The sequence below is a fragment of the Acanthochromis polyacanthus genome, chromosome 7, assembly GCF_021347895.1.
Source record: "Acanthochromis polyacanthus isolate Apoly-LR-REF ecotype Palm Island chromosome 7, KAUST_Apoly_ChrSc, whole genome shotgun sequence".
NCBI classification, from domain to species: domain Eukaryota; kingdom Metazoa; phylum Chordata; class Actinopteri; family Pomacentridae; genus Acanthochromis; species Acanthochromis polyacanthus.
Window position 1 is genome coordinate 10,170,826 of NC_067119.1, and position 16,255 is coordinate 10,187,080.

Below are 16,255 nucleotides of genomic sequence, written 5' to 3' on the forward strand. Positions count from 1 at the left end.
CTGAACTCTGTGTGGATCTCCACTGAGGAAAATTTAATACATCATAAGATTAAGACTCCACTAACAACTAAAATAACACAAACATTTTTCCAAAAAATGAAATTATAAGACTAAAGAAACAAAAAAATAAATAAATAAATAAATAAATCAGCTTTGAATTCTGAAATTTTTCAAATCAGTATTTTTTTTTTTTACCAAATTTACAAAAACAAATCATTTTAAATAGAATAAATAAAAACTAATTAAATAAGAAATGCAATATTTTATTTTTCAAAATAAAAAAAAACAATAAACAGAAAACCTCAATCAAATTCAAATCCAAATTTTCCATTTCAAGATATCTCTAACATTAGGTTGCCTGAAAAAATAAAGATTGTGAAAGTTACTTTAAAATTCTAACTAATAAGTCTGTTTGTTCTTTGCACATCAGACAGATTCCTTGAACTATAGTTAGATTAATGATGGCTGCAGTCGTTTTAGGTGAGCTACTTCTGTCAACTGACAATGATGTGACACATAGAGGAACAAGTATGACAAAGAAAACACATAAATACATACAAGCTACTGACAAAAATTAATATCTTCGAGGTTCAGAGGGTGTTTATTTCAGTTTACACAGTGATTATCAAATGAAGTGAGCTGTCAGCTGTATTTTTGGAGGTAGACCTGCTTAAATGTACAGTATCTTACTAACGTTGGTGGGATGAAAGCCGCTGTATTTGCACATGTAGTATTAAAATAACCATTTGTCCCCTAACAATCATACACCTGGTCTGATTAGGTTTGTGACGGAATCATGATAAAGTGATAGATAAAGGCACAGATCAGCAGGTGTTTACTCATCAAAGCTCAGTGGACACTTTCCTCGGTTTTACCTCCTCCTCATTTCGTGGGACGTGGAAGTCCACGTATGGACACGACTTGGTGTTGAGACACACCAGCTTCTTCAAAGTGGAGGTTTTGACGATGTTAAAGCCCGTCTCTCCTCCGAAGGTGCTGGGCTTCCAGTACTCAGGGGAGCAGATGGGGTTTCCCAGAAGGCCTTTCAGGGAGAAGGGAGCACCCATCTCCACCATGCTCTCACCAAATATGCTGTTAGGACGAGCTTTCTCCAGCAGGACGCCGGGGTAAAACTCCAGAGCATCTATGTCTCCGTAGAGTTCCTCTAAGCCTCGAGCCATTTCTGAGTCATCTGTTTGGAAAAGACTAAATTAAGTATGAGGTTTTCTGTTACAACACCACTGTTTACCAGTTTACTTTGAATGCACAGTGCAAAAAAGAGACTAACAAGGGAGGCCACCAAGACACCTAAGACTACTCTGAAGTTACCAGCTAGTATCCACCACCATGCTGTACGGTGGGGATGGTGTGCAGTGTTTAGTTTCTGCTAAATATGATGCTATGTGTAGTGAACACCAAGTAAATGGGGGAAAAGCTTTATTTTAGTCTTATCAAACTAAAGAACCTTCTTTCAGTTGACACCAGAGTCTCTGATATGCCTTCTGACAAATTCTAGTTGAATCTTAATATGAACTTTATAAAATAATGGCTTCTTCCCTCTGTCCCATACAGCTTTGACTGGTGAAAAAGGCAACAGTTGTTGGATGCACAGTTTCTCCCATCTCATCTGAAGAAGCTTATAACTCCTTCAGGGGAGTCACTGGTGTCTTGGTGGCCTCCCTCACTCGTCTCTTCCTCGCATGGTCAGTTTTGAGGACAGATTTACATATATGCCATGTTTCTCCCATTTCTGTACTGCAATGGACATTTAGTGACTTTGAAATTTTCTAGTATCTAACCCCTTTATTATGCTTTTCTATAACCTGTTGCTGACTTGCTTGAAGGGTTATTTTGTCTTCTAGTTATATCCAGGTCAGTTAGTAGGGCTAATTAGCCTTAACTTTCCAAATAAAAGCGAGTTGACCTTGCTTCTACAGCTGGTCCTCAAAGGTGTTGAATGTTTTAAAGGACCAGACAACAGCACATTGCAAACACTATGAGGGCTTATTGCAAAACATCTTATATCATCAGCTATGACGTACTTCAGTTTGCAGTGTACCACAGACGTTGACAGATCATCTTCTAGTCATGCAGGAATCTTAACGAGCACCACATGAAACGGACAGTCCATGCTCCCACCCAGAGGCATTACAGTTACATTATCATTTGCACTTCCTGACAGAGATGGGAGGAAAACTGCCTACAAACATTTAGGACCTTCCATGCATGTGTGAGTGATAACAAAAGGAACATGTTGGTGTTCGTATCTCCTCACCAGTGAATTCATCAAAAGACTTGTATGGTTTCAAGTTAAACTTCTTCCTGTATTCATTGAAAGGCTGCACACGAGCAGCTCTGGACTCTCTGATGACCATTTCTGCCACTCTAAGCACCATTTGATGAGAGTTGCGACCTCCTCCTATCTGAAAAACAGAAAAGTTACTAAAATGCTATTTTGATGAGAGCTAGCAACAGGTAGCAGCACCCAGTGATCTGCACTGAGCATCTTAGGCAGAAATGAGTCTTGGCGTATGTCTCAAGATGCGGAAAGATGTTGTTTGAGAATACAATCTCTCATTTGATTTTAGGAAGTAACTGTGAGGGGAAGTTCACATTAATGTGTCTGTCTTTAGAAACATTGCGGTTTAGTGGTTATGAAAATGTGCTGTGCATTACCACCATAGGCTGCATAGGCTGAACGTGCTTTTGCTTCATTCATAGTTTAAACCAATAGTTTAACCTATGAACGGCACTTCACTGTTTACACAGGTTACAAGTTAGGCGACTTTGACAAATCACAACATCTACTGAAAGATGTTCCATGACAAACACTTGCATGCAAAGGTTTAAGCAGTTTAGCAATGAGGCTGTAGCTTCATAAAACACTTTTAAGACGATAAAGAAAACAACTTCCTCTGTGACATTTCCTGTTATATAATTCTATGTGATACATGCAAATCAAATGAAATTAACATCAACCTTTTGGCAGTTATGGCACAAATACAATTGCCTTTTTTTCCTGCAGAATATGAGTAAAAGCATATGAACAAGAAGCAGACAGCATGTTGCAACAACTCTGAGGGTCAAACCAGTGTTTGAGACATTTGGTGGTGAGACTATGTGCTGGGAACTAAAGACTTGTTTTTTATTAAGGAGGAGAGTGTAGCTGAAAATATACTGTGGGTTGTTGCTCAAAAGTCTGTGGCTTTTGTGTAGCGAGCTGCTTTGTCTCAGGAGATGTCTTTTCAACTTGAGCATCAAAAACCTGAGTGAAAACACCAGAAATTCAAAGAAAGTTGACTTGGCCGAAGAGATTGATCGACAGAGGCTCAATGCTTCATTTAAACATTCACTGAAGCTTCAGTTTCATTAATGGGACAAAAATGGAGCAAACAACATTTAACCTGAATCAGTGAGGAGGCTGATACATCCTTATGTTAACAAATGTAGCAAATATAAAGTGTTTTCTGTAATTAAATTAGATTTTCACTGGAGCTCTTTTCATTTGGCCAATAGCATCCTTTATACCAACCCACCTTTAGAATTACAGTCACAAGCTATTTATAGTAGTGAATACAAACATGCAATTTTTTTTTATTGTATTTGAAAAATTTGATTTAAATTGGCTATAAAACTCCACTTGTGTGCATCAACCATTGCTTCAAGCATTGTTGGTTCAGAATGAAGATAACCAGGAGCCATCACAGAACCAAATACTGTAAAATATAAAATTTCCCCTCATGGTTTTGGATGTTTGTCTCAACTGTGAGGATCTGTATGCTGGAAAAGATAACATTTAGTTCAAGCTAATCCCAGCAGGATATTTAAGATTCCATCCCAGGATGACTTTTACCTGGATACACGTCTGATATAAGTGGGTTTTTAGTTTCATTTTGCAAATCTGTTATTACTTGTGCTGCTATAATTTGATTCTTGCATATTACCTGTCCTGCAGGCTGTCGAGAGAAAGCATCCACCAGCTTCTCCACGCCATAATGCATGAGGAGGGAGGTGTTGTATAGAAACTGAGAGTACGGGATTTCCTCTCCGTCGATGAGGAAGCTGTCAGGCATCAGTGGGTGCCAGTGGTAGAGCTGGCAGAACTCCAGGGCGATACGATTGCTGTACTGGAAACGTACGCCGAAGAGCAGCGACGGGTCGAACTTCAGGTTCAGCAGGTAGCCGCTCAGGTGCTGCACGTACTCTTCTATTATGATATTAATGATCTCACCTGGAGGAAAATGTACCATCAGCCAATGTGAAAAAGTCAAGTAAAGTCAGTGAACTAAAGGAAAAGATTTAGAGAAGGCAGAAGAAAGTTGAAACAGATCATATACCTGTTTGCACCTGTTTCTAAATGACTTTATGGCACATGGGTTGGATTAAACAGCGCCCATGTGCACCAGAGCACGTTTTAAATACAGCCATTTAATGTCACTTTAATGTCCAGCAGGCGAGGCTGCAGCACTTCATAGGATCCTCCTTGAGCGTAAATGGGAACAATGTAGATAAGTTATAACCTCCCATCTTTGTTCTTGAAACATTCTACATTGGAACTTGAAGAAATCCTGTTTAATTCAGAGCTGTGTTGATGCATGATGCATGTTATTTTGTCTTGATTTGATAGTCCTGAATTAACAGTGACATCTGCAGCTGAACCACAAGTTGATACGGTGCACAATACATGAACAAATTTTACGTTTTTGATCCATTCTGTGTGATCTTCTGAAAATCTGACATGAAACAACCCACTGGTGTTTTGTTGAAATCTAATTCAAGTTGGTGAAGCAGAGTCAAAATCTATTTTTTTAAATGAATGAAATAGGAAGTACTGGAACAACAAACAGTAACGAGGACAGTTATTTGGCATAAAAAGTTTGTTTGGCGGGGAAAATTGTTCATGTTCTATTCTGGATGCTGCTTTTCATACTTTATCAAGCTTTTTGTCCTGTTTACCAGCTTCACCGTTTTGCTTGTTTTGCTACTAATACAGTCTTCCATTTTCTGGTGGTTTTAATCTCAATTCTGGCGATGGGACAGCACTTGAAAATCAGCACTTTAATATCGATGTTAATTCATGTGCACTGATTCTGAAAAACAATCAAACCATAATATTGGGAAAATAATACCTGACCTGTCAGGAGATCACCAAAGTCATTAAGATACATCAGCTGGGAGCATTAATAACCTTACATGTTATTATATCAATTTGAAATTGAAACATTTTACAGGAGAAATGGTGATTTTGACCTGGTTCATTATCCAGGGTCCACGTATGTATGTCTAAAGCCACGGCACCAGTGTTGCAAAGGTCAGTTCTTCACTGCATCCACCTGTAAACAGTCTTCAAAAGAGTTGTTAATAAAAAACTTAAGGGACTTTTATTCACCAATGATAATGAGTCTGGTGGTCTGGAAAAGCTGCTCATCATCCCAGCTGGGATGTTCGACCTTCAGGATGTCACAGACTCTGTTGTGCTCCCTCAGCCATATGGTGGCGTACATGGTGAGGCCCGGCAGGAGGCCAAACACCTCCTGACCGATGGCCAGGCGCTGCTCAGCTGGGAAGCCTTCAGGGTAAACCATGTGCACAGGGACCTCAGATACCGTAGGTGGGTACATCTCACCATTTACCATCTGCAGAACATGAACCATGAATCCTGTTGGTTTGTTTAAATGATTTCAAGCTAATCAAATATTTGAATATCCCATTTCCTTTACTGCATTTAAAAAAAAAAAAAAAAGTCAATAAACCATTGCCAAGGTCTGCCTTTTTGTGCCCCAGTGCAAGTCATGTTAAATCCAAAGGCGGATCTGATGTGTTTTGTGTATTAACAACATCCTGAAGCAGTGACTTTAAGATAAAGATTGTGGGAAGTATCTTAAACACCCATTACACCACAAGGCCTTTTTCAGAGGCAAGATAATCACAAGTCAACGATATGGCCTCTCTGTTCTCTCTTTTAACCACTATCACTGTTATCTGAATAATGCAACACGAAATTACAGAAGTTAAAATGACACACGATTAAAAGGTATTTAAGGAGAAGACACACTTCTGGGGTGATATGACTTATGAGGAGGTAAATTTAAGGTTGGCATTGATCAAAAACTTATTAGCTGTTTTTAGAGCACAGAATAATTGTTGCTGTCACTTTTCACTTTCAAAATAAACAGTTTCTCAGAGAGAAGATTGAGATAATTTCCTGATAAGTTTAGCATGTAGAGAAATATGTTTATCTGTTTTTGATTCCACTCTTCTGTCTCTACAATAAATAAATCTGCATCTAGCAAATCTTAGCATAGCTTCTCATTAAAACTGAAAATCTTCGTACCTGTGCAGTCCATTAATTCACATCTTGAATATTAATCTGTATAAGAACAGTTAACTAAACTGACTAGCTAGCTGGCAAAGCTAACTGTCTGCTGGCTCTAGTTAGCAAGACTAGTGTTAGCTTAACAGCATTAAATGTGCAAAATATGAGTTTAACATCAGTGTTTTGGTATGAATGCTTTCAAAATGAGATGCAAGGTTCATATCTGCAACCTTTAGTAGAGGTGCTAGATGACCATTTTTATCATGTTTAGGTAGTGGCAGGCTAGTTGTTGCTATGCAGGCCTTATGCTAAGCTAAGCTAAGCTAACACTGTCTGCTACAGTGAAATTTATGTGTTTTGTTTCTTTACATATTTGAATTTAGATCCAAAAACAATAAGTCAAGGCAGAGATTGACTTTATATTTCTCAAAACATTTTAGCTATTTCTTTATTACCTGATATTTCAGTTTTCCATCTTTATGAAGCCGAAGTTGATGTTGTCTATCCAGGTCGTCTCCATAGATGTTGCTTGCATCTACCTGGTGAGTAAGATTTAAAAAAACAACAACACATTTGGTACTAAATTCAGTTAACAGTCAGCCACACTTACAATGAACAAAAATACATACGACAGACATGCATGACTGGTGCTTACTCTTTTTTCCACAGATTCTAGTCAGAGCAAACACTTAATGTTTGGAGAATTTTTAAATGTTTTTTTAATCAAGTAGGTTTTAATAAAAAATCACAGTTTTAAACTTAGATTTGATTATTTTTTTTCCAGACAGAATGGCTCATTCCAGGTGAATACTTTAACAATCTTTTAAGAGATTAAATTACAACGATTATCCTTGTTTTTACCGTTTTAGGCTCTACAAAATGGTGAATTTTGCTGATTTAAAAACAACAACAACATGTAAACCTGCTGGTGGCTTTTGGGGTTCAAAGGGTTAATTGTTTAAGCCTTTGAATTAAATTCCTCTTGCACATGGCTGCTGAATGCACAGTCAGTCAGTCTGTATCTCACCCCGTGTCCTAGCGCTTTGGTGAAGCCTCCTCTAACTCCATGGTTTGTCTTGAAGAACTGGTGTGTGAAGTGTTGAGCCATGAAGGCAAACATCAGATTGGTCCCCTGAGGATCCGGCCTAAACTTCTGCCTCCTGAAAAACCTCTCAGCCAACTCTTTGGCATCAGGAAGAACAGGTTTTCCTGCACAGAAAGAAACATTTGAAGCCTTCCTCAGCAGTTCTGTGGTCTGTGTTTGACTGTGTCGGTCTGACCTTTAGTTCCCATTGGTAGTGGACAGTCTTCAGGTACAGGAGGAAGGAGTCGGGTGTAGTAGGAGATGTTGTAGTAGGACTCCCAGCTGAGGTATCCGTATTTGGTGTTGTAGGTCGGAGGGCTTGGAACAAGGTCACTTCTGACTTTGGGAAACAGTGATTTAAAAAAAGATTTAATACACATGTCTTTATTGTGTATGTCACAAAACCTTTTCAATGGACTAATTCAGCAAAAATAACAAAACATAGAGATGGAAGGCCTGCAGTGGAAACTAAAAGACCAGCATAATGTTTATCTTATCACCCTGCAATACGAGCCCCAGTTCACCAAATTCAGCTAAGGATCTTCTCACAACATTTTAGAAGGAGAACACAGGTGTTGCTAACGACATTAATGAAGATTCTGTTCTAGTTACGTCCAGAAAAATCAGTTAATGTGATCTGTACCAGCTGTGTTTGCCTGCAACTTCATGTCAAAATAGCCACCATGAAAAAGGTCTATTTACTTAATCAGCCAAATAAGTCAAATTCCTTCTTCGGAAGCCCATTTGATATCCACCTGACTTGTTAGCATCCGTGGACTAATTATTACCAGCACAATACTAGTCATTTACATTGAAGAGAAACAGTATGGAACACAAAAATATTATTTCGCAAACACTTGGAAAAACCTGGAATCAGCATGTGCAACATTTTTCCTAAGTGTTACCAAACTTTAAAAAAAAATGTGAGTCTACATACCATAGATATTTTACTACTTAGATTTTTAATTTGTTTCTATACCTCGCTCCATGTAAACACTGCCTGCAGTTCAGCAGAACGGTCCCTGTTTATATTTTACATGTTTGTTTGTTCATACCTTTTTAGTGCACTAAAGTGACAAAACCTAAGACATTTCAGAGGCTGGAGGCTTGCACTGAACACTGAAAAGACACACAGGAGCTCTGTGTTATCTCTCTGCTATAGATCAACGTACCAAAGTGCACACTGAGCTCTTGGAAAAACTACGGTGAAGATTAAAACTCTGTTTAGAGCAATGACCTTTGAAAACTGGTGTTGATGCATGAGAGATTCTCACATTGAGTGTCATGCAGATATTACCACAGACCACAGTAGACATTATCTAAACCAGTCATGAACTCATCAATATTCATAGCCAAATAACAGAAGAACTGCAGTAAATGGTGGGAAAGAGTTGAGTAATTAGCTCTGGTTGACTTGTTTGGGGGTTTTAATCATTTCACCAACCTGTCAGCACTAATCTCATGAAGGTGTCTCGCAGGAAAGAGTTGTTGATGAAGTTCCAGAACCACTGGAAATGAGTGAGGATGAAGTGGACCACGGAGGGTCTGGGCTTCAGCAGGAGGCGAAGTCTGGTCCACAACTCCGCTAAAGATCAAGAAAAATCTCGTTTTTGCACCATTTTTGATAAATACATTCAGTAAGCGGCTTATGATCAGTAAATAATGGCTTCACTAATAAATAACAATTCATTTAACAATCTTTTCTAGATCAGCTTTAATAATTACAACCCTTTGGTATTCATTTCCCATTAAAATAGCACTTGTTGGATGTTTTTAGCTCCTTAGTTGATCAGGAAGTCAATCTTAAGTTAGGTTAGCAGCAGAACATGTGGAGTGCAGTGTAGCTATTACCAATTTTCTTTAACATTTACATCTGTAGAAACAGTTAAGTTCTATATATTATCACTACAATAAGTGCTGAACTGTAAACTTATTGTTATGTAACTGTCTGTTTCATGACTTATTAGAAAGAATGAGACATCTCTGACATTTAATGAGTTAAAGGTAAATGAGTCACCTGCTAATGAGTTTTTCCATAACCTGGCAACCCAAACTAGATAATATTATTGGATAACGAAAGCTTTGTGCATAAAATGCCATTATTAAGGCCTCTAGTGCTGACTGAACTCTTTATAAGGGATGTCTTTAGGAAAATGGACAGAAATATCATTAAAAATCTCAGTTATTTAGTCTAATCCATGCTTCTGAATGTGCATGACGCAGTGATAAATGAAAAGAAAACTGAACACTATTTCTAAAATAAACCATATTATGTGATTTGGTTTAGCTAAAAGTAGTGGCACAACTTTATTTTGCTAAAGTTGGGGAATGGTTCAAAGAAAACTGTGCTAAATACAACTGCTGTTGGCAGCACTGTTGTGTTTAAAGCTTCATGTTTTGTTGTTTCATTTACTCTGGTATCCTCCCATATGTGTCTGCTGGAGGTGTCTCCTGAACAGAAGCTTCAAGTTGCTGTGTGTTGGCCATGAGCACTTCCTCATATTTTTCTTTGTGCACAGATGGGCGCAGATGCAGATAAAACAAGAGGACAAAGACACAAAGACAGTGTGTACTTACGAACAGTGCAGTTTTCTCCATAGAAGCCGGTGCGAGTGCAGTCACACTGGTAGCTGTCTGTACCGAATCGCACACACACTCCTGAGTTCTGACAAGGGTAATAACAACAGGGATTCACTGCAAACCAGAAAAGAGATTGTTGTTATTAGTATGAATGAATGATGGGTAGAATGTAGCTCCTTGTAAATGAAGCAAACTCGATGGCCAAGTGTGGTCAGTCAGGTTGCACTGGAACGAAGACGGATGATCTTAATCTTAATATAAAAATCCTCGGTACAAAGTGACTGTCCAGGATTGGGGTTAACAGCAGCTAAATAATACATCAAATGATCACAAAGACATTCAAAAGAGCTAAAAAGAATAGCAAAGAAACCAAAAAGATGCATAAAATGATAGAAGAAAATGTAACAAAACGACCACTGAAAGAAACACAAAACAGTGACAGAGATGCCGAACCACCACAAAGACACAGACAATGACGAGAAAGAGATACAAAACAGCTACAAAGACACACAGAATGACTACAGAGATTCAACATAAGAGATACACAAAACTACTGTAAAAAAAACACAGAAGATAACTAAAAAGGCCCACAAATTGGCCACTGTGAAGCAAAACAACAAAGAGACACAAAGCAGTGACAGAGATGCAAAGCCACCACCATTTATTTAGCTTTTACATGCATTTTTTGTAGCATTTCAGTCATTTATGACATTAAATGCACAATCTAGCTACCAATAAAGCATACTTTAGGAACTTTACTTCTAGGAACCTGTGCTTCAGTATTTTGCCGTGATATTACTCATTTCCCATATTTCTGTGAATCTACGCCTCAGTTCAAATCTTTTAAGCTCCTGTTTGAAGTGACTCTTAACAACTGGTGCAATGACTGACACCGAAACAGGCAACTAAAAACAGACAACCAGAAAGTGTTGAATGAATGGATGAATTAATTAAAATAAAATTTAGAGCTGAATGTTCCAAAGAAAGTCTAAAACCTTATGTCAACTTAGCATTACAAAAATGCAAACAGTTGTGGCGTTTCTTTAAATACTATGACTGAGGGGCCTCTGAGCAAAACTTTTTACCCACCGAGTGAAACTACGCTGCCTAAATAAAGGTCAGACAGTGTTTTTGCATATGACTTTTCTCTCAGAACCCAGTGTCTCTGCTTTCTAACTGAAGTTTGTGCAGAAAGTTGACACTGTCTGCACCCAACCAGCCCCTATATGTATCTTTAACACTCCCTTTGGTAAGGCTTCCTGTTCTAACTTCACACTTGCAGAAGTTCTATGAGATAACGCGACACTGCAGCGTTTTCTTCCTCATCAGTTGCGAACGAGAGAACAGATAAGCAGCCTGCATGAAAATCGAACACATGAAACAAAACGAGAAAGTGATAAATGCTGGTTGTTTTGTGTGAGATTCAAACGCTGGAAGCAGACAGACTCAAATCCAGTCAAAGTCTGAGCACTGTGTGTTGTCAAATCAGGTTGTCTGAATTTAATCAATGTGTTTCTCTTTGATATGATCAAAATTACAGCCTTTCAGGGATAAAGCCGGCTCCAAATCAGGTAAAAGCCTTGTAGACTATCAAATATAATCTATAACCTAATTACATCAGACTGAAGCTGTGCCATTGACATTATCAAACATCATATTGAACCTCAAAATTAATCGGATATCTGTAAGTCAAACAGGTCTAAAGAGGCTCATCTTTCATCTGAGACTATAAAGAAAACAATGGGTGTGATTATAGAAGTGGTCAAATCGAAGAAAAGATAATATTCAGCTTGAGTCAGTTTATAACAACCCAGTAAATCTGTTGAATAAGAATTATGGATGAAATTCAGTTCATTTAAAGTGCATTTATTCAAGTATTCTGATGTGAGCAGCATATCAAAATATAGCACTGTAATAGATTAAAATGTACAGCGTTCAGGCATAACATTATGACAGCCTGCCTAATATTACGTAGGCCCCCCTACGTTGTCAGAAATGCTCTGAACCATTGGACCTGGACCAGTCGACCTCTCAGGGTGTCCTATGGGGTCTGGCAATAGGACGTTGGCAGTGGGTTCTAGGAAGTTTGGAGGTCAAATCAACATCTTGGGCAATTGTCATGTTCCCCAAGAAGTTTTTGATTGTTTTTGCAATGTGGTGGAGCGCATTTTCCTGCGGGGGTAGTTCTAAGACTCATCAACACGGATGCAAAAATCCAAGGTTTTCCAGCAGAACACCACCTAGTAACAATGTGATCAATGCTATTCACATTACCCATCGCTGGTCATAACGTTGTGGCTGATTGGTGTATGTGTTTTCTCTTAGTTTTGGTACTTTTAGTACAATTATGAATCCTGGAACTTTTCTTTTGATGCAGTATCTTAGTTGTGTGGTGTGTTCTGTGTTCACTTCCTCTGTGACAATGTGAGTCCTTCAAGCATTTACTATCAGTGTGTGTATTTTTAGTAAATAGGTCGAAGCACACTATAATGCTGTACAAGAGCATTTCTAAATGATATACAGTGTTTATAGGAATTGTAGCTTTTCCTGAAAAGACACATTTCAAATAATTACAATCCTGTTTTTGCTTCATCTGTTTAAACACTATCTCTCCTCATTCTTATGTGCAGAAGGAGTTACAGTAACTGATGCATGAGTGAGTATGTGATGGCATGACCAGGCTGTCTATGGAATCCCATCATGTTCCATCTTCTTCTTTCAGTGAAGCAATGTGGTGAAAAACTACCAAAACTCCATCCATCCATCCTCCATACACCGCTTTATCCTCATTAGGGTCGCGGGGGGGCGGGGGGGGGGGGGGGGGTGCTGGAGCCTATCCCAGCTGACTCGGGCGAAGGCAGGGGACACCCTGGACTGGTCACCAGTCTGTCACAGGGCTACATATACAGACACATAATCACACTCACATTCACACCTACGGGCAATTTAGAGTAATCAATTAACCTCAGCATATTTTTGGACTGTGGGAGGAAGCCAGAGTACCCGGAGAAAACCCACATATGCACAGGGAGAACATGCAAACTCCATGCAGAAAGATCCCAGGCCCACCCCGGGATTCGAACCGGGATCTTCTCGCTGCAAGGCGAAAGTGCTAACCACTGTGCAGCCCTACCAAAACTCTCACAAAGTAAATAACAAATGTCCTGTTAAACATTTTTAGAACACTTTTTGCTTTTTCTAAGATGTTAGTTCCTATCCAGGCCTCACAGCTTTTGGATACTTTTTGTCTTGTATCTAGAATCGGAGGCTGTTGGGGTTTTTTTCCTTGGCTTTGGTTGGAGGTATGAAGGACCTCCTGTCAGGTGATCTTCAGCCTTCTGTTGTCAAGCATGTTGTGTTAAAGGCCAAGAAACAGCGTATTTTTTAATCTTAAATGCCCATGTTTGCAGGCCCCTACAGTTCAAAGTTGAAAATATCACATGTTCATTCATAGCGTAGTTAATTTTTACAGTTTTCTTTAATGTGTGTATCTTAAATTTTTACTGTGTGTACTCATTCCTTTTGTTTTAAGGTACTGGTTGCCTAAATTTAGCTAATTCGAAAGCGCATGACCTTTTTGTATGTACTTGCAATTTGTACTGCAGCTTCCCTTACAAACTATCTATCTATCTATCTATCTATCTATCTATCTATGCAGCAGCCTATCTATTATCGTTCTTATCTATACTAAATAGAGGAGCGTAAAATAAAGCGTTGCTAAGCTGTCAACACTTCCTCCACCCCTGCTGCTGAAGCTGTCTCTTAGTTTTCCACTTCCTTGGAGTTAATTACTGACAGTTTGAGGCAGTGTTCAAAGAAAATGGCTTATTTATATTATTTCTAAGAAAATCTAAGTAGATTTGCAGAAATGTTAACAGAAACAGATGCAGACAGGTGACATCCTAGTGAAGTGTTGGGCTGCAACATGCTGAAGCTCTAATTCTTATTCCATCAAACACATCAGTCCAAAATCTCACGTGGCCATTCAGTTTAGTTGAGATCTGGTGACTGTGAAAGGCCACAGCATCAGATCACACCATTTTCAAACCTCATCCTCCCATCAGGATAGAAATGTTTCTTCTTCAGAGGATAAATGTGATCGATCAGAACAACTGTGTATTGATTTGCAGTAACTTTTCCCACTAAGGGGACAAGTGGAACCAAATCATACCAGCAAAGTGTCCCCAACAGCATAGCAGAGCCACTGGATGCCATCACTGCAGGGGTAAAAGAATTCAGGTTTTTCCTTTAATCTTTCACCCATCTGTACATCTGTTGCTAAGCACCGTTACTATGCAAGCTGGAGACCAGAGATCCCGTTATATGTTCACAACATGTCAGAAATAGGAGACTGGATGTTGCTTTAGGACACATAAAACAACCAGCATCCCTTATTTCTGAATTATGTGAAAAATATTGAAAAAATTTCACCTAAATGTTGAATGTTCAGCAATTCATTTTTTTGTTTTACGATTAATTAGCTTTATAAATAGGAAAGAAAGAACCACATAGGTCTGGCACCATTAAACACACAAATAATCACTACATTCTCAAAGAAAATTGTGACAAGAGCAGTTTAGGTGCACGATAAATACAAGAAGTATGAGAAAAAACTCACCGACACTTGAGTCACCAGCAGATGAGCTCTCCAGCAGCATCAGGTTAATAAACACCCAGATTGAAAAGATGCTTAACTCTATTGAAAAGAGAATAAAAGGCAGCTTAATATCAATATGATGGTTTAAAAAATGTCAGAAAGTGTTTAATTAAATATTTTTAGGACTCACCTTTCATGTTTATTTAGATTAAATTAAATCAGTAAAGTGTTGTTTTACAGTGTTATTTGAGAAATAAAGGATGGTTCCCCTCTCAGTATAACAGCTGAGGCCTGTTGATGGTCGACTTGCTTTATAAGATCAGCAGAATGGGCGTTAACACGGCTTCCTCCACTTCCTCCATTTAGTCTTCAGTAGATATTTAAAGAAAACCTGCTGCAACTGCATTAAAATGTCTTATTTTAATACATTTTATCTGCAACAGGTGGACAAATTGTTTGCAAAATTATGTTTAAATGCATTTAGTGAGTTAAAAAAAAGTCTGTATTTTTGCTTTAGTGTCTTTCAAATAATAAGAGTGAAAGGACATAAGGGCAGGTGGAGGATAAAGGAGAGATTTAAAGTGCTTTATCTCCACCTGCTGGCAAATTAATATAACATCACTTATTATAAGAAACTTGTCGAATTCATGCAAAATGAACACTGATGTCTGTATCCACTCAACAACTTATTACACTTCATTACAATTTGTTGTGTGGTGTCTACTAATCCTGGATTAATCTACTTAAGTAAAATTATCTTTGCATTTTCTCACTTTCACCCTTCAAATTTTTGTTAGCTTTCATCATTTCAGCAGCTGAAACGCTAAGGACACACATCTTCAGGAAATATCATGAATCTCCAGACACATTTCATGGAAAACCCTTCTTTTAGAGCATTCCTCTGCATTTTCTCCCATGCAGAACTGATTAAACATGGAAAAATAAACAATCAGGCAAAAATGGCACAAAATCTATTCAAGGTTTTCCAAATTGTGGAAAAGTAGCTTCAATAAAATTTCAAAATTGCATTTGATCACATATAAAAGTTGTCAATTATAGAGCTAAATATATAATTTTGATAAAGAGAGCTATCAGTCCCTTTGTATTTGTGGTTAAAGGATGTGATTTCCTTTATTTATTCTTATTATTTTTAGTTTTGTTTTAATAAAGAGGATTAAACAGATCTGCCTATTGCCCTCGATAGGTTTTGTTTGTCATATATAGGAAAACTTGTTAGAGGGCTGAGCTCAGATGAAAACAACACAGATACAAACACTAACACTCGTGACGTAGCAGAAAGGGTAAAGAAAATGCACAGAATTGTCCTTTTTTTTTTTTTTTTTTTACCAAAACAGGAAGTAGAGGGAGGAGCTAAATCAGACGCACCTGTGAGCTGAAAAATGGAGGGAAGCAGTGAGCTGGGAGAGCTGAAATTAACAGAAGATCTAATCCAGTTTTTGCTCATGTTTACTTTAGCATTGTGGCCTGTAAAGGTGAACTGAATGGCTTTGCAAGAAGGATGTGGTTGGACTTGGCCAAAAAGGAAATACAGACCAAGCAGACCTGGATGTAACTCATTTAACTTCTTCTTCGGCCTTCTTGGACTCTGGTGGATATCTATGGCTTTGCTGGGCCCTGGAAAAGATAAGTGTCCTTTTTTTTTTTATTTACTAATTTT

At 38.3% G+C, this 16,255-nt stretch overlaps 1 protein-coding gene across 1 annotated transcript; it reads right to left on the minus strand.

Annotated features, from left to right (window-relative positions):
- Positions 1-580: 580 nt before the first annotated feature.
- ptgs1 (prostaglandin-endoperoxide synthase 1) lies at positions 581-14,881 on the minus strand. Its single transcript, XM_051951262.1, has 11 exons — positions 14,768-14,881; positions 14,599-14,676; positions 9,978-10,094; positions 8,845-8,985; positions 7,597-7,740; positions 7,344-7,525; positions 6,772-6,855; positions 5,390-5,636; positions 3,945-4,231; positions 2,276-2,423; positions 581-1,192 (listed from the first exon to the last, which is right to left on the minus strand). The coding sequence occupies exons 1-11, from the start codon at positions 14,772-14,774 to the stop codon at positions 843-845; spliced, it is 1,785 nt and encodes a 594-aa protein (XP_051807222.1). The 5' UTR covers positions 14,775-14,881; the 3' UTR covers positions 581-842.
- Positions 14,882-16,255: the final 1,374 nt, after the last annotated feature.